The following is a 27,905-nucleotide window of genomic DNA, read 5'->3' on the forward strand; positions in this document are numbered from 1 at the left end:
ATTTTTAGTGGGGTGAGTCTCTAGCGTGTGTGTCTGTATTGCAGAAGTGTAATGAAAGGAAAACTCCCTTATTCTAAACATGACCATTCGAAAGAGACAGAGGGTTGTGTGCAGCAGTTAATGTTTTCTTCATTTACTTCTATCATTTGGTGATTGTGAAGTGGTGGGAAAATCGCATTTCTAGGCCAGTTGGCCTCAGAAATAACGGAAATGTACCCGTTTCGTTATCTGTTCCATATATGGAAAAAACGCCAACCGCATTGGCGTTTCTATAAGTAAAAACGCCAACTACGTTGGCGTCTTTTAATTGCAACGTATTTTAGTCGTATTTTTTATAAATACAGTATTGAGTATAAAACGCCATTCGCATTGGCGTGTATAATAGAAAACGCCTTTTTCGTTGGCGTGTTTATTCAAGTAAAAACGCCGGGTAGAATGTCGTTTTGATAAAATACGCCAACGTGGTCGACAAACACAAAAGATGGGGTGAGGTGACCACTAATATGGTGGAATCTTACAACAATGTGTTGAGAGGCGCATGACAACTTCCAATTAAAGCTTGCATTGATATGATATTCTGGAGGACAATAGAATGGTTCAACGACCGGTCAATTGCATCAACACAGTGTGCCACACCACTTACCCCGTGGGCGCATGAAAAGGTGTGAAAAAATGATGCAAAAGGTCAATTACATAATGTGAGAGCACCCAACACAATTGCAGGCCATTATGTGGTTCGAACAAAGCGTCGAATTGGTGGAAATGGCGCTAATAAGTGGAAGGTAAAGTACTTGGAGTCGCACTGCAAATGTCAAAAGTGGCAGATGTGGAGACTTCCATGTTCACATGCAGCGGCAGTTGTGCGGTTTAGAAACGACAACATGCTGTCGCTTGTTGATCCCGTATACCGCACAAGTGTTTGGGTACACCAATATTCTACGGTGTTCAATCCACCCAGACACCAAGATTATTGGGTCGTTCCTGAATGGACTTTGCAATGTTCACGAGCTCAGTTAATGCCTAAAAGTCGCGGTCGATACCGTACTACTAGGATTCCTAATCAGATGGATGTCCGAAAAGCTGACCAGCCACGAGCCCAACGCCGGATTAAACATTGCCGTCAACCAGGTCACGACAGGCGCAACTGCCCGAATGCTCTTTCAAGGATGGATACTCAGTTGGTAGATGATGCTGCTGACGATTTTATGCCTCCACCTCCACCAAGATCTGCAGTTCGAGGTCGTCATTCTGTCAGCCACACTGCTGATGCCGATAACGATTTTCTGCCTCCACCTCCACCAAGATCTGCAGTTCGAGGTCGTCATTCCGTCAGCCACATTGGTGGTACAGGCGAAGACATCGGTCTTAGTGATGTCCAACATTCTCCACCTCGGGCTTTTGTGCGAGACGATTTTTTCGGGGTTGATTTAGAGAATGTCGTTGTGCAAGATACTCATCCGTCTAGACTCTCAACCGCCAGAATCGGGAAGGGTATCCGTAGCTTTTTTACGCGGAAAAGGCGAGACAATTGAACGTTTAACAACAATTTAGTCGAATTGAACATTGTTTTGTTTATAATCCTCGGTCTTCTGTTTGTACTTATGTATTGTGTAATATTTGGACTTCTGTATTTATGGCTGGCGTTTTTTCTCTGAAACTTTGTCGGTTTTTTATTCAAAAACGCCAACTTCATTGGCGTTTTTGTAGAAACACGCCAATGTGGCTGGCGAGTTTATACAGAATGTCTGGTTCTTTCGTCGAAAAAATTGGCAAAAATTTATCCATCTTAGAGACGCCAATGTGATTGGCGTTTTTCATTGAAAAACGCCAATGTAATTGGCGTGTTATAAAAATCGCCAATGTGATCGGCAAGTTTTTACAGAATGTCGACTTCATTCAACGAAGAAATTGTCTAAAATTTCTCCATCTTAGAGACGCCAATTAGATTGGCGTTTTTGTAGAAACACGCCAATGTGGCTGGCGAGTTTTTACAGAATGTCTGGTTCTTTCGTCGAAAAAATTGGCAAAAATTTATCCATCTTAGAGACGCCAATGTGATTGGCGTTTTTCCATGAAAAACGCCAATGTGATCGGCGAGTTTTTACAGAATGTCGACTTCATTCAACGAAGAAATTGTCTAAAATTTCTCCATCTTAGAGACGCCAATTAGATTGGCGTTTTCAGAAAATTGTCGCCCTTTCCTCTATCTCTTTATTCTCTTTTTTTCATTTTAATTAGGGAGTACTAATTTCATTTATCCAAAACAATGAAAAAACACCAATATCAAGAGGATGTATCAAATTCCTAATATAAAAAGTTCAGACGTCAGGGAGAGTGTCGTTTTTAATAAACCATAACAATGTTCAACTGGAGAAATGAACACAAAAATTGTTATAAAGCTATAATGATCAATTCAACTAAATACTTGTTAAATGTTCAATCGTCCCGCCTTTTCCGCATAAACAAACCACGGATTCCCTTCCCGATTCTAGAGGTAGGGAGACGAGACGGAGGAGTATCTTGCACAACCATGTTCTGTAAATCAGCGCCAAAGAAGTCGTCTCGCACAGAAGAACGAGGTGGAGATTGGGGGACATCACTTAGACCGATATCTTCACCGGTTCCACCAGTGTGGCTAACTGAATGCCGTCCTCGAACGACGGAGCTTGATGGAGGTGGAGGCATAAAGCTGTCATCGGAATCCACTACCATCCTTGCGGATGACGACTCTTCACCCGCTTTCTTCTTACCACGCCGCTTCCCTTTTTGCCTCACGGGCATGTCAATGCCCAGCTCAGACCGCTGGGAAGGACGACAGTCCATCATCTCAGGTTCCCCAGATATGTGCAGGCCGTCTTCAACCATCCTAGAAATAGTGTACAAAGCTGGATGTCCTGACATGTCTTGCTCACTAAGATAGTGGCGTATTCTGTGTAGCGTCTCCACCTACAATTTTTAAAGTTAAATATATTTCATCATATGAAATAAAATAATGAATAGTTGTTTCAATTTACCGCGTAGTTATGAGAGGTTGCCGTTTGCTAGAAGCCCTCCTGAGCATGCACGTCAGGTTTTGTTATGTACACCACGGTTATCCGGCGAAACCAATCCATGTACTCATCAAGTGCAATAGGCTCCATTGAGTACTCCAAATCCACGTACACCGTGTCGTGCCTATTATCCCAAGCCTGTAAATGATTGGCGTGCCAGTCAACCCAATTTCGTCCAGCTTTGCCACGTCCAGTGTTGTTAGGGTCGCGGGTCGGTCCGGGGCGCTGAGGCTGGACCCCGAGTCGCGGGGCGCTGGGGCGAGGGACCCACGAATCGGGACGTAAAATTATTTATTATTTATATATTAGTAATAATAATGATTAAATATAGTTCACTAATATATAAATAATTATACTTACGTAATAGGAAGGAAAAAAAATTAAATTTCAATCTTTACATTGGCTAGAAAATAATTATTGAAGGAATTACAGTCTATTTACTTGTTTTGATACTTAAAATGAATTTTATAATTAATTTATTTTGATACTTAAAATGAATTTTATAATTAATTTATTTTGAGGAAAGATGAAAAGTTTGCAGTGATAATAAATTAATATTATACAAAAGTGAAAAAGTAAAAAGTTGAACTGATTGGAGGTAAGAGGCGGTGGTGTGTGCCTAAGTTTTATCAAAAGGACTTCATTGTATTAAAATATTAATAAAAAGAAAAGATCAGCTTCATCTCTCTTCTTCTCTCTCTACAGAGAAACTTCGTCGCTCCACCGTCGCCCGCCTGCGCTTCAGCCGCCCCAACCGCCCCGGCTCGCTCCAACCCGCCCCAGTCTCGCCCCAGCCCTCCCCATGAATATCGTTCGGCCCAGGGTGGCTGGGGCGACTACAGCCGCGCCCTGACCGCCCCACGCCCCAAGCGCGCCCCAAGCGCGATTTTCATAACACTGGCCACGTCGATCCTGTTTCAAAAAATCAGCACCGTGGAACCTGTTGACAAGCAGGATATAGGGTTGGACAATCCCAAATTGTCGCAACACTCACTCTGGCACGTATGGCTCAACCAGATTCCAGCAAATAATGGTTGTGCTCGACGTCCATATAGGACGACCGGCAACACAAACATCCGGCAGGTTTCGGTGGACATACGGCCTCCAAATAAACTACATAAGACACAAATTTAGTCAAAACAAGTTCAACCAAAACGTCATACAAACACCAATTTAGGTTATGTAAATTACTTGGTCGGCATGCATTCTAGAGAACTGCTCTCTAAAAGTTTCAATGCAATGCCCGGGTGCTTTTACATAAGAGGCCGGATCAGTCCATCTACAAAAAATAAATTATGAGCGAATAACACGTCAATTATTAAAAAATATGCTTTAAAAATTAATTAGTTAACAACTTACTCGATTGCACATGGTAGGTAGTCTATAGGCACGGGATTTAGCATTATCGGCCTAATAATTGGGATTTTCTCCCAAGCCCACAACTGTAACAATGTAAGAGCACCCCCAACATCGGTCCTCTTACCAAGTGCAGCTTCACATAAATTGTGGTACAAGAGCACCCCCAACATCGGTTATCTTACCAAGTGCAGCTTCACATAAATTGTGGTACAGGCATGCAAGAGTCGCACCACCCCAGCTATAGGTACTACATCGTTCTATATCCATGAAAAATTGAATGTAGGAAAATGGAATTTTATTACCAGATGCGTTAGGGATCAACAAACCACAAAGTAACAACAGACAATACACACGAGCACGTTGCGCGTACATGTACTCTTCGTGATCATCACTCAACTCAATCCTCAATTGAGCTGATAAGGCTGTCTGCTTCCAGTTCATTTCTTTCAAATCAACTTGATCTGGTATAAAGCCAAGAAAATTCAGACAAACCTCCTTCCAATGGTTTACATCCTTAGTAGGGATGTAACCCGTCAGAGCTTCACCGTCAGTGTTGAGGCACCACAAGACCTCCACGTCTTCTAATGTCACAGTCACCGACTGAAAAGTGAAACGTGTGCGTCTCTGGCCTCCAGCGTTCAATCAAAGTGGTGATGAGATGGTGGTCAATATCTTTCGGTTTACCACACCTCAACATCCCCCCAAACCCCATCATGTCTACAATCGCCAAGACACGAGGATGTATGGGAACATCCCAAATGATACCTTCGTACCTTCTGCAGCGTAGGTCTTGTGAGGGTTCTCCAGCCCATATATTGTTAGAGACGTGTTGTCTCTGAAAATATAGTACAGATGGGTCCTCAGGACCACATAATAGTCTTCTGCGAGCACTAAAAGATGATGCCATAATTCGCCTACACAAAGTTACGCAAAATTAATAACAATTCGCCTACACAATATTACACAAAACAAACTAACCAATATACATCGACATAAACAATTTCAATAATTTGTCAATATTGAACCCAAATAATGCAATACACTTTAAAACTCATATAAATCATAACAAGTTGCCCGAATTTTAAGCAAGAACAACACTAGGGTTTAGGTTGTTAATCCATATTTATACCCTAACTCAACACCAATATCTCAACTATTAAGCAACAATAATGTCATCCAAGCAATCAAATATGCTAAATAATAAATCTACACAATATTTCAACACAATATTTCAACTCAATTCACAACCAATTACAAACTCTAGCTAACTATCCAACAATTACTCAAATAATGTAAAAGATAAGCATACTAACCGAAAATAATAATATACAAATTTGGGGGAAAATAGCACCGATAGATGGATGGAGGGCGAATTCGCGTGGAGCAGATAAAATCGCGATTGTGTGTGTGTTGTGGCTGAGTTTTTCGCGATTTGGGGGAGGAGAAGGGGATATATCAGATCTGTATAAAGCCGCCACTGGTATTGGCGTCTTCTCTTAAACTCGCCGACCTCGTTGGCGTCTTTTATAAGTATAAACGTCAATCCCATTGGCGTGTTACACTCAAAACTGTATTTTTAAAAAATACGACTAAAATACGATGAAATTAAAAGACGCCAACTTTGTTGGCGTCTTTACGTTAAACATGCCACTGTTGTTGGCGTGTTTTACTTATAAAAACGCCTATGCGGTTGGCGTGTTTCCCATAAATGGAACAGATAACAAAACTGGTACATTTCCGTTATTTCTAAAGCCAACTGGCCTAGAAACCCGATTTTCCCGTGAAGTGGTGGTGCTCTATATGCTAATATGATTCATGTTTGAGTTTGGAAGAAGGAGAAGAGGGTAGAAATTACCTCCTTACTTGCTCTGATTCTTGTCTCTATTTTCAGCCCCCCTCTCACTCTTTTTTTCTGCCTATCTTGAAAATGATATGAGGTGGTGAAAGAAGTAAAACCGAGGGGTTTTATAGACCCTTCTTGTGTACTTGGAGTTTGTTAGGATTTTGGCAGAGATGCATTTTGATTCTTTGGCTCTTTGCTAACATATTCTTGTGGTTTATGGGTATGTACTCGTGATATAAATGGAGTTGCTATAGTATTTTGTTCTCTTCTTGCAGTAACTTCTTTTTCCTTTGATGCTGCCGCACTTTTACCTGAATCTTGGTGTTGAATTGCAGGTATACAACAAGGATGTGGGTTGTTAGCTGCGCTTTGCAGGCTGCCGCGGCTAAAAAGGCTGATATTGCTCCATGGCAGCCTTCGGTTAGGGCTGGGGAGTGCAGGGGTTGTTGCCATCTATCTTCCCTAATTTGGCATCCCCTTGGTCCTCCTCTAAAAGGTAGTGTTGCCTCTTACCTTCACTAAATTGTTTGTTATCTTGCATTTTATTCCATACCTTCCAACTCCTTTTCGTGCGCTTTTGGCAGGAGCAGAGGCTGGCTACCGAGGCTGCCCTTCCTCGCGATCTCGCCCTCTCGGCTTGTCTGAGATACTGGGCCGAGACGGCCTAGTGATGAAGATCAACGTAGTTGCTAGGGACCTCGAGTTGTATTAGCGTAGTGCGACTGCGAATTTCTTTTAAATTTGTATGCAAAACTCGATACTAGTTGGTGTGTCCTTCTTTGTAACTTATTAGCTTGAAATTCTTCATATTGTATATATTGATTTTTATCTAAGAAATAAAAATGCTTTTTCACTCTTCAATAAATTTTTAGTATTTATTTTTATAATTCGAGAATCTAGGTCTCGGCTATTACATTGTACCCTCCTTAACAAAAATTTCGTCCCGAAATTTTGTCTCGGTTAGGTAAAAAGCTCTGGGTACTTCTCTTTCATCTGGTCCTCAAGCTCTCACGTCGCCTCTTTGCGGTCGTGGTGCTTCCATAAGACTTTTACTGTTACAATAGTTTTATTTTTCAACTCTTTTACATTTCTATCCAGAATTGCTTCTGGCTTTTCTTCATAGCTCAAATCTGGTTCTAACACCATCTCTTCTTGGTGTACTGTGTTTGGGGTCAAGCACATATTTCCTCAACTGTGATACATGAAACACATTGTGAACATTCCCGAAGCTTGGTGGGAGCGCTAATCTGTACGCCACAGGGCCGACTGTTTCTAGGATCTCGTAAGGTCCGATGAATCGCGGTTTAAGCTTGCCCTTAACGCCGAATCTAGTTATCCCTTTCGACCGGAATACTTTCAGAAAGACTTTGTCTCCTGCCTTGAACTGTAAATCGGTTCTGCGAGCATCTGCATGAGATTTCTGTCTATCTTGAGCTTCTCTGATTCTCTCTCGGATCTGTCGGACTATCTCTATCATTTCCTCTACAGAGTCTGGTCCGAGAATTCTTCTCTTACCCACTTCATCCCAGTAAAGCGGTGATCTACATTTCTACCCATAAAGTGCTTCATATGGGGCCATATTGATGGTTGTCTGGTAACTGTTGTTGTAGGCGAACTCTATAAGTGGTAGTACTGGCTCCCAACTTACTCCACGGTTGAGCACTACGGCTCTCAACATATCCCCCAATGTCTGGATTGTCCTTTCGGACTGTCTGTCTGTCTGTGGATGGAATGCTGTGCCGAAATTCAGCTGAGTGCCTAACTCTCGCTGTAGGCTTATCCAAAATCTAGAAGTAAATTTTGAATCTCGATCTGAAGTGATCGTTACTGGTAAACCATGCAGGCGCACGATCTCTTGCACATAAATCTGTGCCAATCTATCTGATCCGTATGTGATACGAATTGGTATGAAATGAGCACTTTTGGTGAAGCGATCTATAATCACCCAGATGGCAGTATTTCCTAGCTGGGATTTTGGCAATCATGTCACAAAATCCATTGCTATATGCTCCCATTTCCATTCTGGAATCTCGAGAGGCTGCAATTTCCCATAGGGTCGTTGATGTAAAGCCTTCACTTGCTGGCAAGCTAGACATCCTTCTAATAACGACGCTATGCTTCTCTTCATGCCATCCCACCAGAATTGCTTCTTTAAATCTTGATACATATTCGTACTTCCAGGATGGGCAGTGTAGGGCGTCTCATGAGCTTCATTCATGATCTCGTTCCTAAGTGCCTCATCATTGGGTACGCACAGTCTTCCTTCGATAGTGAGGGCGTTATCCGCCTCTTCGCGGTAACTGTCCCCTTTCCCGGTCCTCACTTTGAGACGAATCTTTTCTAATGCCTCACCGCGTCTCTGGGCATTGATGATTCTGGCTCTTAAGTCTAGTTCTATGACTAAGGTGGAAATTCTGCTGTCCACCCGTCTCCGGGGCTCTTTCTATCTCCAGTCGCATCTTAGCGAATTCCCGGATAAGCTCTTCCTCTTGTGTGAGGAAAGTAGCCACTTGAGGTGCGGCATTTCTGCTCAAAGCATCTGCTACCACGTTGGCCTTGCCTGGGTGGTAAACTAAAAATAAAAATGAAAAGTGAAAAAAAATAAAAATAAAAAATACCAATGTTGGGTTGCCTCCCAACGAGCGCTTGGCTAACGTCTTTAGTTTGACGTTCTTTGAAGCTCATAAATTAACCCCCATTATCGGGACTTTATTTGGGATGCCTTTTGTACCTACAATTTCGCAATGTGAGTATAGAATGGAAAATTGTAGTAGAGTACAATGCATAATATATGGCAATCCCCCAAACTTTAATCATATCAAGATATAAAATATGCAAATTAAATTATCTACCTTAAAATGATCATTTTTCATTCCTCATATCTCTATCCCCAATCCGTTGCAAGAATTTTCAACAATAGACCAAGATCAAACAAAGCACTTAAGCTCTAAATATACACAATTCATGCAAGATAAAATAGCCTCACAATGCTATGAACATGAACTATGCATATCAACAATCAAGCTAAAGTGATATTTGATTTTCACCCACAAAGGTCAAATATACTCAATCACACCCAACAATAATTAATTCCAACAATCCAAAACATACAAACTCATCATTGCTCATCAAACTCCAACCCAAACTACCAATACATATCAACAACAAAGTCATTCAATGAAAGAATTCAAGTTCAAAGCTCAGAAATTACAAGAAGAACATACCTTGTGTTGGTTAACAGTTGAACACAAGAATAACTGGTAGAATCCAAAGAATGTGATTAAGCGACGTGAATTTGAAGCGTGAGTGTGTGAATTATGTGGAGAAAACAAACTAGAAGGGGAGGGGAGAAGGTTTTATTTAATTTTTTTGAAAAAAAAAAGAAAAGAAAAAGAAGAAAATAATTTTTTTAAAAATACTGATTTTTTTATAAAAACGTAAATTAAAAAAAACAAAGGAAAACAAAAATTAAAACTACTACTAGCTTCAGCTCTACGGAGGAGAAAAAAAACTAAACTAGAAACTAAAAACAATAAACAAAAACTAGAGAGCTATTATCATTGAATTTTATCTCACCCACACTCTACGGAGCATATCAAGTGTTGTAGCAGATGATTGTATCTTGCACCAGAGCGTAGAGTAATCCATTGTTGTGTTTCGTGTTCTCCTCAAATAGCAACCCTTGCAAAACAGATAAAAAAAAATTAAAATAACTATACAAAAATTTACACTCTAAACTTGATGCAATATTTATTAGCACTAAAAATACCTACAAGCATACATGGTAGATCTATTATAGCTAAAGGTCAGTACCGGGATATCGAACTCATGGATAAGATTGCAACTGACTACCATATACTAAGCGTCATATACAATTTAGAGACACGGAGGTTTTTGGATTTGATTTATTTAAACTAGACTGAAACAAATAAACAAATAAAAAGAAAGCATATAAACAATGATACAAAACAAGCGAATGAAAGTAGAATTTTAGGATCCAAAAACACAGTCACGAGCTATTCTCCAAGCAACTTCCTTGAATTACGGTCTCTAAAGTTATTAAGTCGATCACTTAACTAGATTAAACCCCCTCCTGAGGTGAGAAACCCGTAGATTAGATGTTGAAACCAAAGTCCCCTTTAAATTACTAACATCTAACTCCCAAAAGATCGTTAATACCAATGACCTCACATGAAACCTCAGCTCTCCCGAGTTCAATTGAATTAAAGTGTAAATTATCCTTTTTCCAAGTTAATTATTTCGTCACCTGAGTACTCTAATCAACTCTAACATGTATTCAAGAGGTAGCTAATCAATTGAACATAGAAAGCACAAGGATAAATCAAATAACTACAAGAGCTAACAAGGAAAATCAATTGAATATCTTCACAAAAAATTCTACAAAAGATGTTCGACTCATAGACGGAGACGTGAAAGAAATAGATAAAACCCAAGGTTGAATCTTCAATCTCTAGTCTTCTTTAGCCTGGATCTGCAGAGCTCCGCTCCAATGGAAGATGGATGAATTATGTGTGGAATATGTGATGGAAGGTGTAGAGAGGGAAGGATTGAAGACTCTGAGATGAATATTATGAATTAGGTTAGAGGTATTTATAGGTTGGAAAAAGGTTTAGCTTTTGATAATTTTCGTGGCCTCAAGGAATCGGAGAGATTTGGGCAATTATTTTCTTCCCTGAATTTCCGCCAGCTTTGACTGCACTGCGCAATGTTCGTAGAATGGTCATAACTTTCTCCACAGAACTCCGATTGAGACGGGCAAGATATCCATGCGAAACTCTTTCAAATACGAAGAGAATAGTATGCAATAATCACTGATTGGACTTCAACACTGATAGGAAACTCGGCTTGAACTAAGGCCGCTGCACCTTGGCCTTTTGGCACATTTTTTCTGTCTTTTTCTATCATTTATCAACAAACACGTTAAAAATACCAAATGTATAATATATGCAATTTTAGAACATATTTTGCATGATTGACATTTAAAATAAGTTAAACATAGTCTTTAAAAATATGTCAAATCCGTGTTTGTCACTCAAGACAAATTTTCCAGCAGTTTATCCTCTCACTGACTTCGTTTCCCTGCTCGATCGTCTGCAATAGGTGATTCCTCTCTTCCTTTTCACGGCTTGCTTACGGAATTCTCCACATTTTTCTGCTTTAATTGTTACAGTTTTCGTCAAAATGTTAGTCGGCATTTGCTTGCTTATTTTCTATTTGCAACTCTTTAACTTGAAAGAGGTTACTGATTCTCTCACCGATTCACCGATTCTCACCAATACAACATAGTTGCTGAATTTGATTTTATAGATCTTAATCAAACATTCATAGTTTGTGTGATATTTCTAGTTAGGCTACCGATTTAGCTTGAAAGTCATTAGCCTATAGATCATCATTATTTTAGCATCGGAGTGTAATTGAAAAGAAATACTCATTTCTATGGTACAGTAGATGTTGACAATTGAAACTAAAAATATAACATGTAACTGTCCCACATCGGTGTCAAGAGAAAACTGAAACTAGTATATAAGTCTCATGGGCCCCTCCTCCTATCACCAATTGGTTTTAGGATGGAACCCATGGATTTCTATCATGGTATCAGAGCGGGTCGCCGACTGTGGGTCAAATTTAACTGACCCAGCAGTAAATTTGGGCCGAAACCGACAAAATGACTGACCGATCAGTATAACTGGGCAGAAAATTTGGGCCAAGTGGTCCAACCGATCGAAAAAAATTGGGTCGATTGTCCAATCGATTAGAAAAAAGTCCAATCCCTCCAAAGTGAACCTTGAAGGGTTTGAGGGAGGGTGTTGACAATTGAAACTAAAAATATAACATATAAGAAAACTGAAGTAGGGAGGGTGTTGACAATTGAAACTAAAAATATAACATATAAGAAAACTGAAGTATATAAGTCTCATGAACATATAAGAAAACTGAAGTATATAAGTCTCATGGGCCCCTCCTACTATCACCAATTGAAGGGTTTGAGGGTGAACCTTGAAGGGTTTGAGGGAGGGTGTTGACAATTAAAACTAAAAATATAACATATAAGAAAACTGAAGTAGGGAGGGTGTTGACAATTGAAACTAAAAATATAACATATAAGAAAACTGAAGTATATAAGTCTCATGAACATATAAGAAAACTGAAGTATATAAGTCTCATGGGCCCCTCCTACTATCACCAATTGAAGGGTTTGAGGGAGGGTGTTGACAATTGAAACTAAAAATATAACATATAAGAAAACTGAAGTATATAAGTCTCATGGGCCCCTCCTACTATCACCAATTGGTTTTAGGATGGAACCCATGGATTTCTATCAGTAGAAACATTGTAATGACTAACCTCATCTTCCTCTTCTTTGTCTTTTGCTATTTTATCTGGTGAATTTGCATCTTGTGCTGGTATGGGCAAAGGTCTTGGAAGAGATTTCACAGTATCCAGATACTGTGGCTGCTGAATTGAAGGGACTGCCGGAGGTATAATATTTCTTTCAAATTGCTGAATCAATTTGCATGATTTTGTATTTATTCTAGGCAAATAGTGTTAGTGATTATCTTCTGATAGGATTTGAAAGGTGGTTGTGAGTTTGGTTGCTTTGAATTTTGCATAGTCAAAAGGAGAAATGACATGGGAAGAGGCACAAAAGTGATACAGTGGTTTCTGAATTCTGATGGATTGCGTATATGCTATCTAGTTACTGATATCTAATAGAGTGGATTCATTCTTGTTTAATTTCAGGTTATTCAATGTACTTTGATCCTCTAGTACAGTCTTATTAGATTAAGTTCTGTCCTTAGTCTTCCAGAAGATTGGAATTTCAAAAGGCCTCTTGAAAACAAACCTCTCTTGAATGACCTCTCCAAGCATTAAGCTAATTAGTATGATACGAGCATTATTTAGTTAGTTAAATTAGAGATTTGCGTATCTTTTCCACATCTTTGTTTATTTTCGTATCTTTTCCATATCTTTATTTTCTTGTTAAGTAAGTTAGTTATTAGCATTATAAATAGGAGTTATTGTAATCATTTGAGAAAGCAATCAAGAATATCAATATTATCGTTCATTCTCTTCTCCAAGTGAGAAAACCGTCGTGCTCGACGGGCACTCGCCCGCGACAAACATTTATCGATCGCCGATCAGCCCGATAGGAGGTTTATCCTATCAAATTGGTGCTTTCATCGTGAGAGTTGATACGATCCTAACTCTCTTCTATTATAATTATTTTGTTTAGATATCATAGGGATTTAGCATATCTTCTTTTATTATTTTGTTTAGATATTATAGGGATTTAGCATATCTTTTTTGTATCCACACATATTATAAATATGTGTGGAGTCTTCCATAATATTCATTCAATGAAATACAATATTATTTTGGCCAAGTCCACGTGTGATTCTTTGAATCCCTAATTCCTTACGCTACCAGCTGCCCGACGGAATCTCTCCGCGCACAGCCGGAAACGTATATCTGATCTGTAGCCGTTGCCCGACGGGTTGGAACCCGCGCACAGCCGCCCAGATTCGTCCTCCGCCGACCCTCACGGGCGCCGGATTTATCTCTTCATAGTTGTTCTCTGTTCTACAACTGGTTAGGGATTTAAGTCCTTAACAACTGGTGCTTTCATCGTGATCTCACCCTCCCACCATCTCGAACCGAAGCTACACCGCTGCCCGACGGAAAATATTCCGCGCACAGCAACTGCTTTGGTTGCCGAGTCCCGCCTGTCCGCCGAGCTCTAGCCGCCGGACAACTCTACTTCTGCAACGCCCGACGGGAAAGATTCCCGCATGCCGCGTCAAAGTCAGACGCTCATCATCCACCACAGCCACGCTTCAGTCCGTCGACATGTCATACGACTACGTCGGCTATCGTCGTCGTCAATATGACGTCTCTCAGGCCACACAACCATTCCGTCCCTACCAGCTGGCCCAACCTCGCAGTGTAACCTGTTGGGACCCTCCGAGCAGCCGGGTGGAAGTACTCCGTTCACCGTCGTGGCCTGATCCAGAATCACCCTGCGTCTCACACCACTTGGATCCACCTGATCGTCGCCCACGACCGAGATACCAACTCCAGGATTTCGATCCCTATGACCCTCCACCGACGCGGCAGCCCTCTTGTTGGGAACCACCGCCTCACCGGGCATCGCAGGGATACTCGGATTATGATCAGCCACCGCCGCGTCCACCTAGTTGCTGGAATCCGCCCAGACATCGAACCAATCGCCGCTGTCCACCGGCGCAACAGTAGGACCGCGGCTACCTGCCTTTTGACCGGCCCCGACGCTCGGAGACGTGCTGGGATCGACCTTACCCTCAAGAGGAGGTGAGAGCGCTGCGAGTCCAGCCCCCCTCCCACCGGCCCCGCTACTCCACCGAACAGCCACCACGGGACCTATACAGTCAGCCCACGCTTGTGACCAGTCAAACTTCTGACCAACCTACGCACTCGCCTACCTGTTGGGATTCACCGGAAGAGTTGCACACACAGCCTATGTACCAGCCACCACCGCGCGACCGATCGTTGGGTCACCGCACAACGACGTTGCCTGTTGTTGCCCCCAGTCTCAAGGTTCGTTCGCCTTGCCCGCCCAACTAGCTGCCGTAAGTGATTTCAACGAGAAGTTACGTAGTTGTAGATTGGAGCAAGCCGCCCTTCTCGCCTGCGTGAATGCATTGTTTGAGGAGAATATTGATGACGATAATCTAGCGGAGGATGTTCCCGACAACGTTGCTCACAATGGGAGTGCTAATCTTGTTGTACCAAATGACGAGTCCCTGGAAGAGATCATCAAGACCAACAATACGCCGCTGCAAGTGCTTGTCGGGCATATGATGAGAAGATTGATGATATTAGTGTTCCAACACATAAGGAATTGGAGATGAAAGATGATGTAGCGACTTTGCTGGAGAAAGGAAATAAAACCGAAGCCCTTCGATCTAGTTTAGAGCAGAAAGAAAAAGATTTCAGTGTGTTGAGTGAGAAGCCGAATAAGAGAGAGAGCATGGAGAATCAGAGCCTTGTTGATGGCATCGAGGCTGGATTGGATATGAAAAAACAGGACAGTCAAGAGGAAATGGAAGAGAAGCGAAGGTTGTTTGAGGATGAGCTTAAATTAAAAGCAGAAGAATTGGGTATGAATCCTCGATTACCGTCGCTCGCCGCCAATGCAAGGTTGATTCCTCCGGGAAATGACACGCCGTGTTTGAGCATTCATGGAGGTGTGGCAAAACTTTTCATTTTTGCGTTGAATTGTCACGACAACAATATGGCGGGGGTGTCCACCATATCTTATACCCAACACGGTTCTCTATTGGTGATTTTGGGTGGAAATGATGAAGGGAGACACACAACTATTCGGTGGGCGTTTGATCCAGGAGGAGATACCTCGCCAGAGCTTCTACTTTCAACTCTCTTCGTGGTTTTATGGTTCCTACCTTGAGGACAAGGTGGATTTCAACCGTGGGGGAGTTGATACGATCCTAACTCTCTTCTATTATAATTATTTTGTTTAGATATCATAGGGATTTCAACCGTATATAGCATGTGCATGCATTGGTTTGAAGTCTTATTATACATGATATGAAACTTGTATCTTGATTGATTAATATCTGTATCTTTTAGTTATGCAAACGAGGGGTTCGATGCTTACTGTTTTCTTCTTCTAAGTTGATATTTGATTTTAATTTTGGGACAGCCTCTTACTATGTCTTTGTTTGTTTATAGGAGCAAGTTATGGCAAGAGCCGATGAATTACGGGCTGCTAGGGAAGTAGATCCAGATTTTGATCACATTTTCCTTCCTTTTGGGAAGAATATGATGAGAAAGCAAATTCCCGGAGCCGGACAAGCAACAAGCATTTATTTCCCTAATGCTAGCAGTTCGTCCACTGGGGGCTAGGGCGTTAGCACGGAAGAGTTACAAGCAATGCGAGAGCAAATCATTATTGAGTTGAAAGAGGAGTTGGAACAGCAAAATGAGGCGTCCCGCGCGGAGCTGGAGAGGCAAAATGCAGCGCATGACGCTGAGTTAATGAGGCAAAATGTGGAGTTACGTGCGGAATTTGAGACAAAAATGAGAGGATATTAGAACAGTTGTTGAACCTTAGTGAAAAGGTTAACACAATGAGTAAAAACTAAAAGTGTAAAACAATTTTATTAATTTTATGTAAGTTTTGAATTTTGTTTGTCATTTCATTATGTTTTTTATTTATTATCCAGATAATAATATGTAAAAAAAATAATATTAGAATATGTTATGATGAATATGCTAATTCGCAAAAAATAATTCTGAATATACTAATTGCTAGCATCATTGTACTCGCAAAAAGAGCTGAAATTGAATAGTCGAAAATTTTCGAGCATAATGGAGGTGCTAGAAAACTTACGAGCAAAATGGAGGTGCTAGCAAAATTGCGAGCACATATATGGCTTGGTCGACATTGCCCATTAGCGAGCAAAAAGGTGGTCGGAAAAGAACTTCTGCTAGCAAAACTGCTATCAAATTTGTTACAAGCGCCATAGCGAGCATAGTTGGTGCTCGAAATCTGCTAGCAAAACTGACTGTTGCGAGCACTTTAATACAGTTTTGCTAGCACCAATGTGCTCACAAATAGCCGCTTTTTTTGTAGTGATATTTAATTGTGTTATTATTTTGTCATGTTAAAAGACTAATGTGATTGAATAATGTTTAGCCTTTAATTGACATGTCATAAAAGACTAAGCAATATTCCAATCGAAGTATTGACAGGTCATAAAATTATGAAAGAGATTGCAATAATTTCAGAAATACAAGAGTATCCTCATTTCAGAAATAATGGCCAACTGTTCTATTTTTATTTTGAGAAGATTTACAGCTATAGGGTGCGTTATATTGCTAACTATTTAAGTTGCTAACTCATCAATGCAGTGTATTAAAAATGTCAACACATAATATCAACACATTATATTGAAGTTCAACAAAATTATGTGTTGACATTTTTAATATACTGTTTTGATGAGTTAGCAAGTTAGCAACTTAAGAAAATTGACAATTAATCACACCTATATATGTATATTAATAGAGGTACAGATTTACTACCGCTACACATTTAATTAGTTTAACATATACTCCCTCCGTCCCCGAATAAGAGTCGCTAATTTTCATTTTGGGCCGTCCCTCATTAAGTGTCACTCTTCATTTTTACCATAAATGGTAGTAGGCCCCACATTCCACTAACTCACTCCACTCACATTTTATTATAAAACCAATATAAAAATGTGGGTCCCACATTCCACTAACTTTTTCAACCAACTTTTCTCTACATTTCTTAAAACTTGTGTCCGGTCAAAGAGCGACTCATAATATGGAGTACTTGCATAAGTTGTCAAAGCCTTTCACCATCTGATTCTTGGGCTATGTTACTATTTCTCCAGTGAGATGGGATTAATTAGGCCAACCATTTTGCTTTATTTGTTAGTAATTACATGTGGAGTGGAAACAAACGAAAAATAGGCACAATGATTAAAGATAGACCATAAACAAAAGAAAAGATAGATTACATTACATAATACCCACACCCCCTTGGCCTACACCTTACTGACATCCTGCATTCTAGACAACGCCTTCTCAAATTGGCTCCACTTCTGCTCCAACGTGCCATTGAACCCAATCGACATCCTAACAAGCCCGGGCGAGATCCCGGCCAGCTCCTTCTCCTCCTGGCTCAGCTCGCTGCTCGTGCTGCTCCCCGAGCACGACATGAGGGTCTCGTAGTATCCCAAGCTCACCGCCATTAGCCCGAACTGGCTGCAGTTCTGTAGCAGGTTCATTAACCGGTTGGCCCTCTCCTCCGTCTCCATGTCCACGCATAGGAGCCCCCCGTACCCGTACTCCTTGATGGCCATGGACTTGAGCGTGGCATGGTCCGGGTGGTCCTCCAGCCCCGGGTAGATGACCTTTAGCCCCGCCTTCCGCATCCTCGTGGCGTACACGAGGGCGCGGTTGGAGTGCTCCTTCATCCTCAGCCCTAGGTGAGGGAGCCTCCCCGCCAGCTCGGACGCCACTTTCGGGTTCATCGTGGGCCCCAGCAGCATCAGGCTCCCTTGGTGAGTGTCCATCATTGAGTTCACTAAGCTGGCTGGCCCACACACTGCCCCTGTTCCAATCCAGTGTTTTATTTTATTAGCTCAAATTATGCCACGGCCCTCAATAAATGGATGGATTGCAATTGCATTATGATTAGACACAAACACATAATTTATGGACAAAAGTGGTGCAGTGCCTTCATCTTTTTTATTTTAAGTTGCTTATTTTATTTTGTCGTTTAACCAAGGAGGCCATCATTATGTCACAAAGTGCCCATGAATCAGTGCCATCAATATTAGGACAAACGCTTTCCCATAATCAAATAACAATTCCACACAAGTAAGCTTACCAAGAAAGCAGAGAGAGCCCCACGAAGCCAAAAAAATACAAGGATCACGAGCGATGATGGAAGCAAATAAGTAATAAAGAATCATATTTTATCGTATCCAAATATACAAAACGTTAACTGTCACATCAAATATGATCTAATTAAGGTGGAGTGAGTGTCACAAAGACCTAACATGTCTCGCCTAATTTGGCGTGGTTATCCGTGGTTCGCACATTCCAGAAAATGAAAACCAAACATGTCAAAATAATTAACATCGAAAAGATTTTATGAGCAATTGAATAATTTTTTGTTTAATTTGAATAGAAATAGAAAGGAGGAGAAAACGAAACAATATACGCAATTAATTAATGGGGAAAAAAATGTACCCGCGATTAAATCGGCGCCGCCGCTAATGAACTTGGACATACTATGCAAAACGACGTCGGCGCCGAGCCTGGCCGGGGAGACGACCATCGGCGAGAAGGTGTTGTCGACGACGACGGTGATGCCTTTATCGTGCGCCATCCTGCAGAGCTCGGGCACGTTAGCGACAGTGAGCGTAGGATTAGACATGGTCTCGAAGTAGAGCACATTAGTCCTGCCCCGGACCATGGCCCAGTCCACCGCGTCGTGGTCGCGGATGTCGACAAACGACGTCGTAATGTTGCAAGTGCGGGGGAGGAAGTTGGAGAGGAGGGTGTGGGTCCCGCCGTAGAGGGTGCGGGAGGCGACGACGTGGCCGCCGGCGCTGCAGAGCTGGAAGAGGACGGCGGAGACGGCGGACATGCCGGAGGCGGTGCAGTAGGCGGCCTCCGTGCCCTCCATGGCGGCCATGAGGCGGCCGAGGCCGAGGACGGTGGGGTTGAAGTGGCGGCTGTAGACGAAGAAGTCGCGGTCGGGGCCGAGCTCGCCGGCGAACATGCGGCGCATGGTCTCGGGCTCCATCACGGTGAAGGTGGCGGAGGCCTCGATCGACATGTTCACGCCGCCGTGCTCGCCGAACTCGTGGCGGGCGTTGGCCAGCGCCGCCACGGGGTCCTCGGCGTGGGGGTGGTGCTTCTTGGCGGCGGGGAAGGGGTCGGAGGAGGAGGAGGAGACCGGGCGTTTCTTGGAAGGCAGGGTGGGGTTGAGGGTGGCCATTTTGGGAATATTGATTTTGGGGAGAGATTAGAATGTGAAGAAGGCTTTGGGTTTGGTGAGAGAGTTGTGGAATGGTGTCTCTATTTATCGAGAGGGAGGAGGAGCGTCCAGATTCATTCATGTTGAGTAAATTTTGTAGTACTCCTATTTCTTCAGATTTTGTATTTATTGACATTGTTTCGAATAGTATAACTACTTAATAAGGGAAGCAAATTCCGCTCAAATTTTGTAGCTTAGTCTGCTAAATTTGGAGGACTAATAAGAAATTGGAGTAATTTTTTTTACAGGCTAAAATTTCAATTCTATTAGAGCATCTATAATAGGAAGGACTTTCCCACGGACTAGCATTAGGACTTCCCGAAAACACCTTCTGCTACGTCATTAGGACTTCCCACCCCACTGTCATATCACTAGGACTTCCCACTGCACAATAGTGGACTAGCACTAGGACTAGCCGACGCCCTAGCCAATAAAATAAATTGAAAAATACGATCAATTCATTTTAATTGTTGGTGTTTATCAAATATACATAAAAATGAAGTGCAATGAGTTGTAAATATTAAGAATAAATAAAAAAAGTAAAAAAAAAATTAAAAAATGGGACGTCCTACCTCTTGTCCGTCGCCTGCCCACAATAGCGAACGAGCGCACGGACAAGGAGGCAGACGTCCGCCTTATCCGACGGACGACCTCTCATCCTCCTGGGACGTCCGTCACCCGCTCGCCGCCCACAATAGTGGACTAGCACAGGGACTAGCGGCTAGTCCGCGGGCTAGTCCGCTATTGTAGATGCTCTTATTGCCTCTGTCCACCCGTTGCTATTTTGAATTATCGACAATTGAAAGAATCATTTTTTTTATTCGTGGATCTATATTCTATTAAATTTTTACACTCACAATCCACTATAAAATTAATATAGTATTAAAAATAGATCTCACTTTACATTTATTTTCTATATTTACATTTTTCTAAAAATTAAATAATTTTTAAAATCTGTATCGAGTTAAAATGATATTTTAAATGGTGGACGGAGAGGGTAAGTATTAACCCACGAATTGAATACGACTGACCAAATTTCGATGGAATAATTCTAGAAAGAACTATTGAATATTCTCTTCGCTGGTTTAGCAATTAATTTATCGTTTCAATGAATTTTTTAGTAAAATAAATAATTATAAAATAATAATCCGTCATTGTATATACTACTATAATTTATATTTGCATTAAACTTTTACTAAGAAAATGATAGTAGAAACTTTTGAAAAAATAAATTGAGTTTTATGAGTAGATATGTGATTTATGCAAAACTAGATCTTAATATAAAAATGTAGAATATTACACAAAGGGCATTTTTTAGGTATTCCCTCCGTCAGGCATTAGGAGTCCAGGTTGACCATTTTCATCCGTTCGGCATTAGGAGTCCCGGTTAGACATTTTCATAAAAAGTGAAATAAAAATATTATAAAATAATACTAAAAAGTACAAGTAAAAACAAATCCAAAGAATAAAGCAAATAATAATGCAAATGGATCCCACATTCCATTGTCACACACTCCAATTATTACACACTCAAACATTTCTTAAAACTCGAACCCAACTCAACCGGGACTCCTAATGCCGGAAGGAGGGAGTAATAGTTAGTTTATTTTTAGGTCAATTTTATAAAGACATCAAATCTGGATTTTATAAAATTGCCTAAAAATTATTAACATTGACCTCTAGTATTTTTGGTTAATTATTGACCATCAAATCGTCTAATCTTAGGGCACGATTTGGGCCGTAATTTTATATTAAGATGCATTTTTATTTTGATTATTTTACTTATGTAGTACTGTATATATAAATGAGGGTGCGATAAATTGCTAATTTCTTAAGTTGTTAACTCATCAACGCAGTGTATTAAAAATGTCAACACGATGACGTTAAACTGTCAACACACAATTTTGTTGACATTTCAATATACTGTGTTGATATTTTAATGTCATCGCGTTGACATTTTTAATACACAACGTTGATGAGTCAACTTAAGGAAGTTAGCAATTGATCACACCTCATTTAAATTTTGTGTGTATGATCCTTAAGAATAAGTTACACAAGTTAATTTTCAAACCCACGCATTGCTGTGATCGTGTGGGTCTAACCGTAACATTTGGAGTTTATACTCATTATATGTCTTATTACTCATAGTGTTGATAGGTTATTGTTCATGAAAAACATTTTGACACGAATGTTAGCGCAATTTTGGTTATCTTGTAGTCATCTCAAATTTTGAAATGCAACTCAATCGAAGTTTCAAATTCTCACTGTCCCTATCTTAATGGACATAACTTTCCCCGGCAACATCGAATGTTAAATTGATGGAGCCGATGGTAAATGTTTGGTCAATATATGTCATTGAACAAGTGACGTGAGTGTGTTGACTGTGCTGAGTGAACTAAATGAGATTATCTAAGCCTAAGCAAACTAAAATATATATAATAAATTAGAATTATGACTTATGTTGGTGCTAGGCTGATGCAATCGACGTAAAATTATTTTGAAGACTTGCAAGGATAACTATTCAACATTTTTAAAAAGTATGAGAGCACTAAACAATGAATAAATTTAACACAAACGTTGATAATTATGGCATTAAGTATCACGTATATATATAAAAGAATAGATCGGCTCATTTCATAGAAAACAGTTGTGAAAAATGCCGAAAGTTGGAGACTTGGGATGCGGTTGAATGTTCATTTACATTTTGGAAAATTCTCAGATGAAAAGACGATGCCAGATTAAATCCAAGTTGAATGTTTACGGGTGGCAATGTGTATATAGCGTGTTGATATGTGTTTGCTTAGAAAATGGGCAACATTTTGCAAGAAAAAAGGGTTGATCCCAAGGTAAGAGAACTACGTGGGCTTTGATTCCTCAATAAAATTGTGGATACGTAGGCAACTCAACTTAAATTTGAAAAGTTTAACTTTGAAAGTTTAAGTTGATCTCAAGCCCTTTTCAATTTTTCCTTTTTCCCCCCCATTTCATTTTTTTTTAAATTTACCTTCCGAGTCCGACGAGGCGACGAGCCGACGCCCGACGACACTTGTAAATTATATTTACATTGTTGTATGTTGTTGTATTGTATACTTATGTATTGTAAATTGTAATGTATCGTTGTCCTTACAACTCAAAATCAATAAAATTTATTTCATTTTCTCCTTATTCGTCTTATTTGTGCTTGAATTATGCATTGTCTTGTTCCGATTTGTTGTATAAAGCCAAATTTCAAATTTAAAAAAAAAAAAAAAAATAATTGAACCGGCGAAACCGCCGGTTCAAAAACCGGAACCGCCAAAACCGCCGGAAAACCGGCGGTTCCGAACGGAACCGGAACCGCCCGGTTTTCGAATCGGAACCGGAACCGTGAAATAGCCTCACGGTCCGGTTCCGGTTCCGCTTCCGCTTCCGCCAAAACCGGAACCGGCGGTTCCGAACCGGAACCGCCGGTTTTCGAACCGTGGGCATCTCTGCCCACGGTCACCTTACATTCATGTGCCGGGAAGGTGGCCACCTTCCTCGGTCACCTGCTCTGACCAACATGTCAGAGGTAGCTTGTGTACACTAGTCCGAGCGGGGACACACCCCTCACTGGGACCGAATTCGACTTATATCATCATTCATAATTCACTTGGCTGTAGCCAACAGATAGGCATCATACACAAAACATTTATGGCAAGACAACATCATTAAAAATCACAGACAGGTGTTCGTGTATTCATAAAATACGATTTGTATTCTTAGTATAGAAAAGCTCACCTGGTTCGTTTAGTTCCTTTAACTTGAATTTCTTACTCCGACCTTACTTGCGGAGATACCTTTTTGAAAACAAACAACGTACTAATAAGACTCGAGAAATTCACATACTTATAGGAATGCATGCCCCTACTTTATTTCTTTTATCATTTGTTCACCGTTAGAAAATTTTAGAAACTTGCATATTAATTAAATTGAGAAATTTAATTAATAGCACTTCTTTATTAAACTTAATTATTTCTGTGGCTTGAGAACGTCGTCCGAGGCGTCGCGGGGTGATGTCGGTCGGCCGCTTACGCCCATAATTCCTCCGTTAGCTCCTCGTATTTTCCATCATAACATCGAACAAAATTCCCAAAATTTATTTAAGCGCATAATTGAATTATCGCAACCATTTTCCCTTTGTTAAGAAAAATTATATGTTTTCCGGACTTGGGATAAATTATTCATACTTCAAAAATTATTTCGAAATTAATTAAATAACTCCTAAAAATTTATTCAATCCCACGGTTAACTTATCATAATAATTTCCCACCGAGAATTTATATTTATTTTGGCCTTGGAAATATTCTAAAATTAATTAAACAATTCCCCAATTAATTCAATTATCACCCAAAGATTTATTTACAAAACCAAATTCTCCACTTATCTCTCAAATTAATATTCTAAAGCCCAAAACAATTTAAGTGGATTGGGCTCGGATTTATTTTGCATAGCCTATTGCTAATTATATTCATGGCCCAAAACCAATTAATTCATTAGCCCAAGTAAAATAAGCCCAATTAAAACCCATGTAAAAAAAACTAAGTCTTCTTCCTCCCTTCATCAATCTCACGACAGCAGCCCCTCTCCCTCCCCTCTCTCCCCGTCGCCGCCGATCCACCAGGGGCCGCCGGAGCGGCGGCGCTCCTTTCTCCCTCTCTTCTCTCCCTTCTCTCCCTCTCTCAGCCTCACGCCGTCGCGCCGCCATCCCCCTCCGTCTTTCCAGATTCGCCGCCGCCGTGCATGCGCAGGCGGCGGCTTCGTCGTCCTTCTCCCGGCAGACCGGCCGTCTCCGGACAGCAGCGGATCGGTGCTCCCTCTCTCCGTCGGTTCCTCTCTCTCTCTCTCGGCGACCAGCGCCGCCGCTCACTGTCGTCCGATGTTCGGGTGGCGATTGCTGCTGTTCCGCAGTGACCGTGCAGCGATTGCTGCTGCTCCGCAGCCCGTCGGTCTCAACCTAAAGCTAAGTTCTCCTTCCCTTCCCCTTCTACTCAATTCTTTGAGTTATTACTGTAACTATGAGTGCATCTAAGTTTCTAAGTTGAAAGTCCTGAATATTTGTGATGTTTACACCTTGATCTTGTAGGGATTGATTATTGCTTTTGATACTTGGGTGCTCAAAGTTTAGGGATCGTACTGCTTAATTCTAGCAGCCTATATTGCCATGTAAAGAGCTTGATTCTTGATCACTGAGTCATTCTTATTGTTGCGACGAGATGAGATTCCTATTGAATTTTCTAAATTCTTGGCTAACACTGTGGTTGTTCTACACATGATGCAAGGAGAGTGCGTTGTGAGTTACCTTGCTTGGTAATTTATTCTTTGTTGTGGGGCTCCTCTCGCTCCTTGCTACTACTCGCTGGCACCCCTTTCCTGTGAAACTTTGGGGTCGAAAAGTGGGGAGAAGGAGAGGTGAGGAGAGGCAGCTGCTTCCATTTTGGCAGTTTGTTTATGAAACTTGGGGACAAAGTCTCTATTTGTGTGGTTGATATCGTGATGTGGAGGTGAAAATTATTGTGATAACTACGTACTTATACAAAAGATGGAAGATGTTAGTGAAACTTATCTTTAAAAAAATATATTCTGTAAGAGGATATGATTTCCTCCTGCTCTCTAATTAATGCACCATTAAATGCTGCATAATTGCATATATTCTCTCGGATCTATCCAATGTTACACCTTATTTTATTCTATTTATTTATTATTATTATTATTATATAGATTCTTTTTTTTATATATAAATTTAATTATTTGAGTATTATTCACTTGTTCATTTTAATTTGGTGTAGGAAAAACCCAGTTTAAGCTCGTGGCTTTGATGTAGGAAAACAAATAACATCCATAGTCTTCCGTGATGAAAGTTCGGGTAATAATTATAATAAAGTACTGTTTATCTTTAGGCTAATAATTATAATAAAGTACGAAAGTTCGGGTTGTTACAAAGCTGGTACTGTTTGATTGGGAAGTGGATCGTTGCATGAAAAGCTTAGTTTTAATTTCCGAATCGTTCTTCCATGTTGACCAGTATGCAGAAGTCCAGTTCCAGTGTTTGATTTCAGATTTGATTTCGTAGTTTTAGATCTGTGTTCGCGAGTTGATAATCTGTGTTTTCCGTGTTGTGAATTGTGTATGTCTATGGAATCTGTGGATGTGTTTGTGTTGAGAGAAGATGGTGGTTGGAGGGGACCACTTACTTTTTTAGATGCTTTTTGCTTTTGTCCTTCACTTTTAGTTAAGCCCTGTCAGCCTAGTCACCAAACTTCTACTACCCTCTGAATATTCCGTTTAGCCCAAAATAGAAACCCGTACCTTCTAAATATTTTCTGTTACAAAAATGTCTCCCCATTTCACGTACACAGTTACATTCCAGATGTCTTTCATACCGTCTGACCAGTAAAACACCACCTTTATGTTCTTGCCTAGGTAGAGACTCAACCCAAGCGTGGTAGCTAACCAACCTTTCCAAATATAACCGCGGTAGTTTAAACGCACCATCTTTGTGGGATTCGACCCTTATCACCACTATGCTGATCAGTATGAGTGGGTTGAGGAATCTTTGAAACCAGGGTCTAGGCTTAGTTAGGATCTCTATCCTGACCAGTAGGATATATCCTTGAGGGCGGGCAATAATCCTAAGAAAATAATCCTAAGAAAATAGGATATGTCCTTTCAGGGGACAATAATCCTAAGAAAATAGCAAGTTCATGAGGGCGGGCTTCTCAAATATAAATAGTATGAACTAGAATGTAGTTTCCAATATTATCGCCACCTGCTCTGTGGGGACAATAATCCTAAGAAACTGCGAGATTCAGAAGTTCACACAGGATTTATGAGATAGCTTGATCTTGTTAGCAGCACACAAGCATTGTTATGGGAGTGTGTTGTAGAAATGAGACTCTGTAATGCTAAATTCAGTGGTCTTGCTTAGGCAACATTAAGCGGCCATGCCACTCTGTGGTCTCTGGACTATTCGTCGGTGTTTTGACCAGTAAAATTGTAAGATTTTAATGCGTATTGACTTCCTCTGGAGGGTACAAAATTTTAATTTTACAGTTGTAAGATTTTAAAAAGTTTTATGGTTAATCTAATCAAACTTCTTACATAAGTTTATGACAATAGTAAAATACTCTGTTTTGCAGTGCAAATCAAATCGTCAATATGTCATTCAATCCTCTTTCCGCAATTCTCAAAGAAAATAAACTCGAGGGCCAAAATTACATAGAATGGAAACAAAATTTGGACATCGTTCTCACAGCAGATGAGTACATCTTTGTGCTCACCACCCCGCGACCTCCAGTGCCGGTGGCTACCGCTGCGGCAGGAGATCAGAGATGCACACAGACGGTGGCATAGCGGTGGCATAAGAATGGAGATGGCTAAGTGCTACATGTTGGCATCTATGTCTTCAGTACTCAAGCATCAACATTCAGCCATGGAAACAGCCGCCGAGATTATGCAGAATGTCAAAAATCTTTTTGGTACTCAGAATCGAACGGCGAAGTCTCAAGCCTTTCGGAGTATCATGTCGAAGACAATGAAGGAAGGCTCTTCTGTGAGGGACCATGTCCTCGAGATGATGGGCCACCTCAACCAAATTGAGGTCTTGGGAGGGACGATCGATCCCGAGTCCCAGGTGACTATCATCCTTCAAAGTCTTCCCCCTAGCTTCCAACAGTTCAAGCTCAACTTCGAGATGAACAAAAGGAATTACACCTTGGCAGAGTTGTTGACTGAACTTCAGTCGGCAGAGGACCTTATGGTCCAGGCTAAGGCGGCCATGATGACTTCGGCGCCTCGTTCCTCTGGCTTAAAGCCTAGCAAAGGAAAAAGGCAGACACCGAACTTAGGACCGGCCAAGATAGCTAAGGGAAAGAAGAAGAAGAGGGCTAACAAGAAGCCCACGGGGAAGTGTTTCAAGTGTGGAGAAAAGGGGCATTGGAAGCCAGACTGTCCTAAACGGGGCAAGGCTACAGGTATGCACCACGCTCTAGTTGTCGAGTCTTGTTTGACTTCGACATCAATTTGCACTTGGGTTATT

At 41.0% G+C, this 27,905-nt stretch overlaps 1 protein-coding gene and 2 long non-coding RNA genes across 3 annotated transcripts; 2 read left to right on the top strand and 1 right to left on the bottom strand.

Moving 5' to 3' along the window:
• The first annotated feature begins 1,140 nt into the window (after positions 1-1,140).
• LOC121755173 lies at positions 1,141-7,113 on the top strand. The gene is made up of 2 exons (XR_006040649.1): positions 1,141-6,748; positions 6,837-7,113. It is a non-coding gene; the product is annotated as an uncharacterized LOC121755173 (long non-coding RNA).
• Positions 7,114-12,519: 5,406 nt separating this feature from the next.
• LOC121755106 lies at positions 12,520-16,467 on the top strand. Its single transcript, XR_006040624.1, has 2 exons — positions 12,520-12,752; positions 16,003-16,467. It is a non-coding gene; the product is annotated as an uncharacterized LOC121755106 (long non-coding RNA).
• A 1,233-nt stretch (positions 16,468-17,700) lies between these two features.
• On the bottom strand, positions 17,701-19,938 carry LOC121753528 (methionine gamma-lyase-like). Its single transcript, XM_042148727.1, has 2 exons — positions 19,057-19,938; positions 17,701-18,412 (listed from the first exon to the last, which is right to left on the bottom strand). The coding sequence occupies exons 1-2, from the start codon at positions 19,808-19,810 to the stop codon at positions 17,844-17,846; spliced, it is 1,323 nt and encodes a 440-aa protein (XP_042004661.1). The 5' UTR covers positions 19,811-19,938; the 3' UTR covers positions 17,701-17,843.
• Positions 19,939-27,905: the final 7,967 nt, after the last annotated feature.

The sequence above is a fragment of the Salvia splendens genome, chromosome 11 (genome assembly GCF_004379255.2).
Source record: "Salvia splendens isolate huo1 chromosome 11, SspV2, whole genome shotgun sequence".
Classification (NCBI taxonomy): Eukaryota; Viridiplantae; Streptophyta; class Magnoliopsida; order Lamiales; family Lamiaceae; genus Salvia; species Salvia splendens.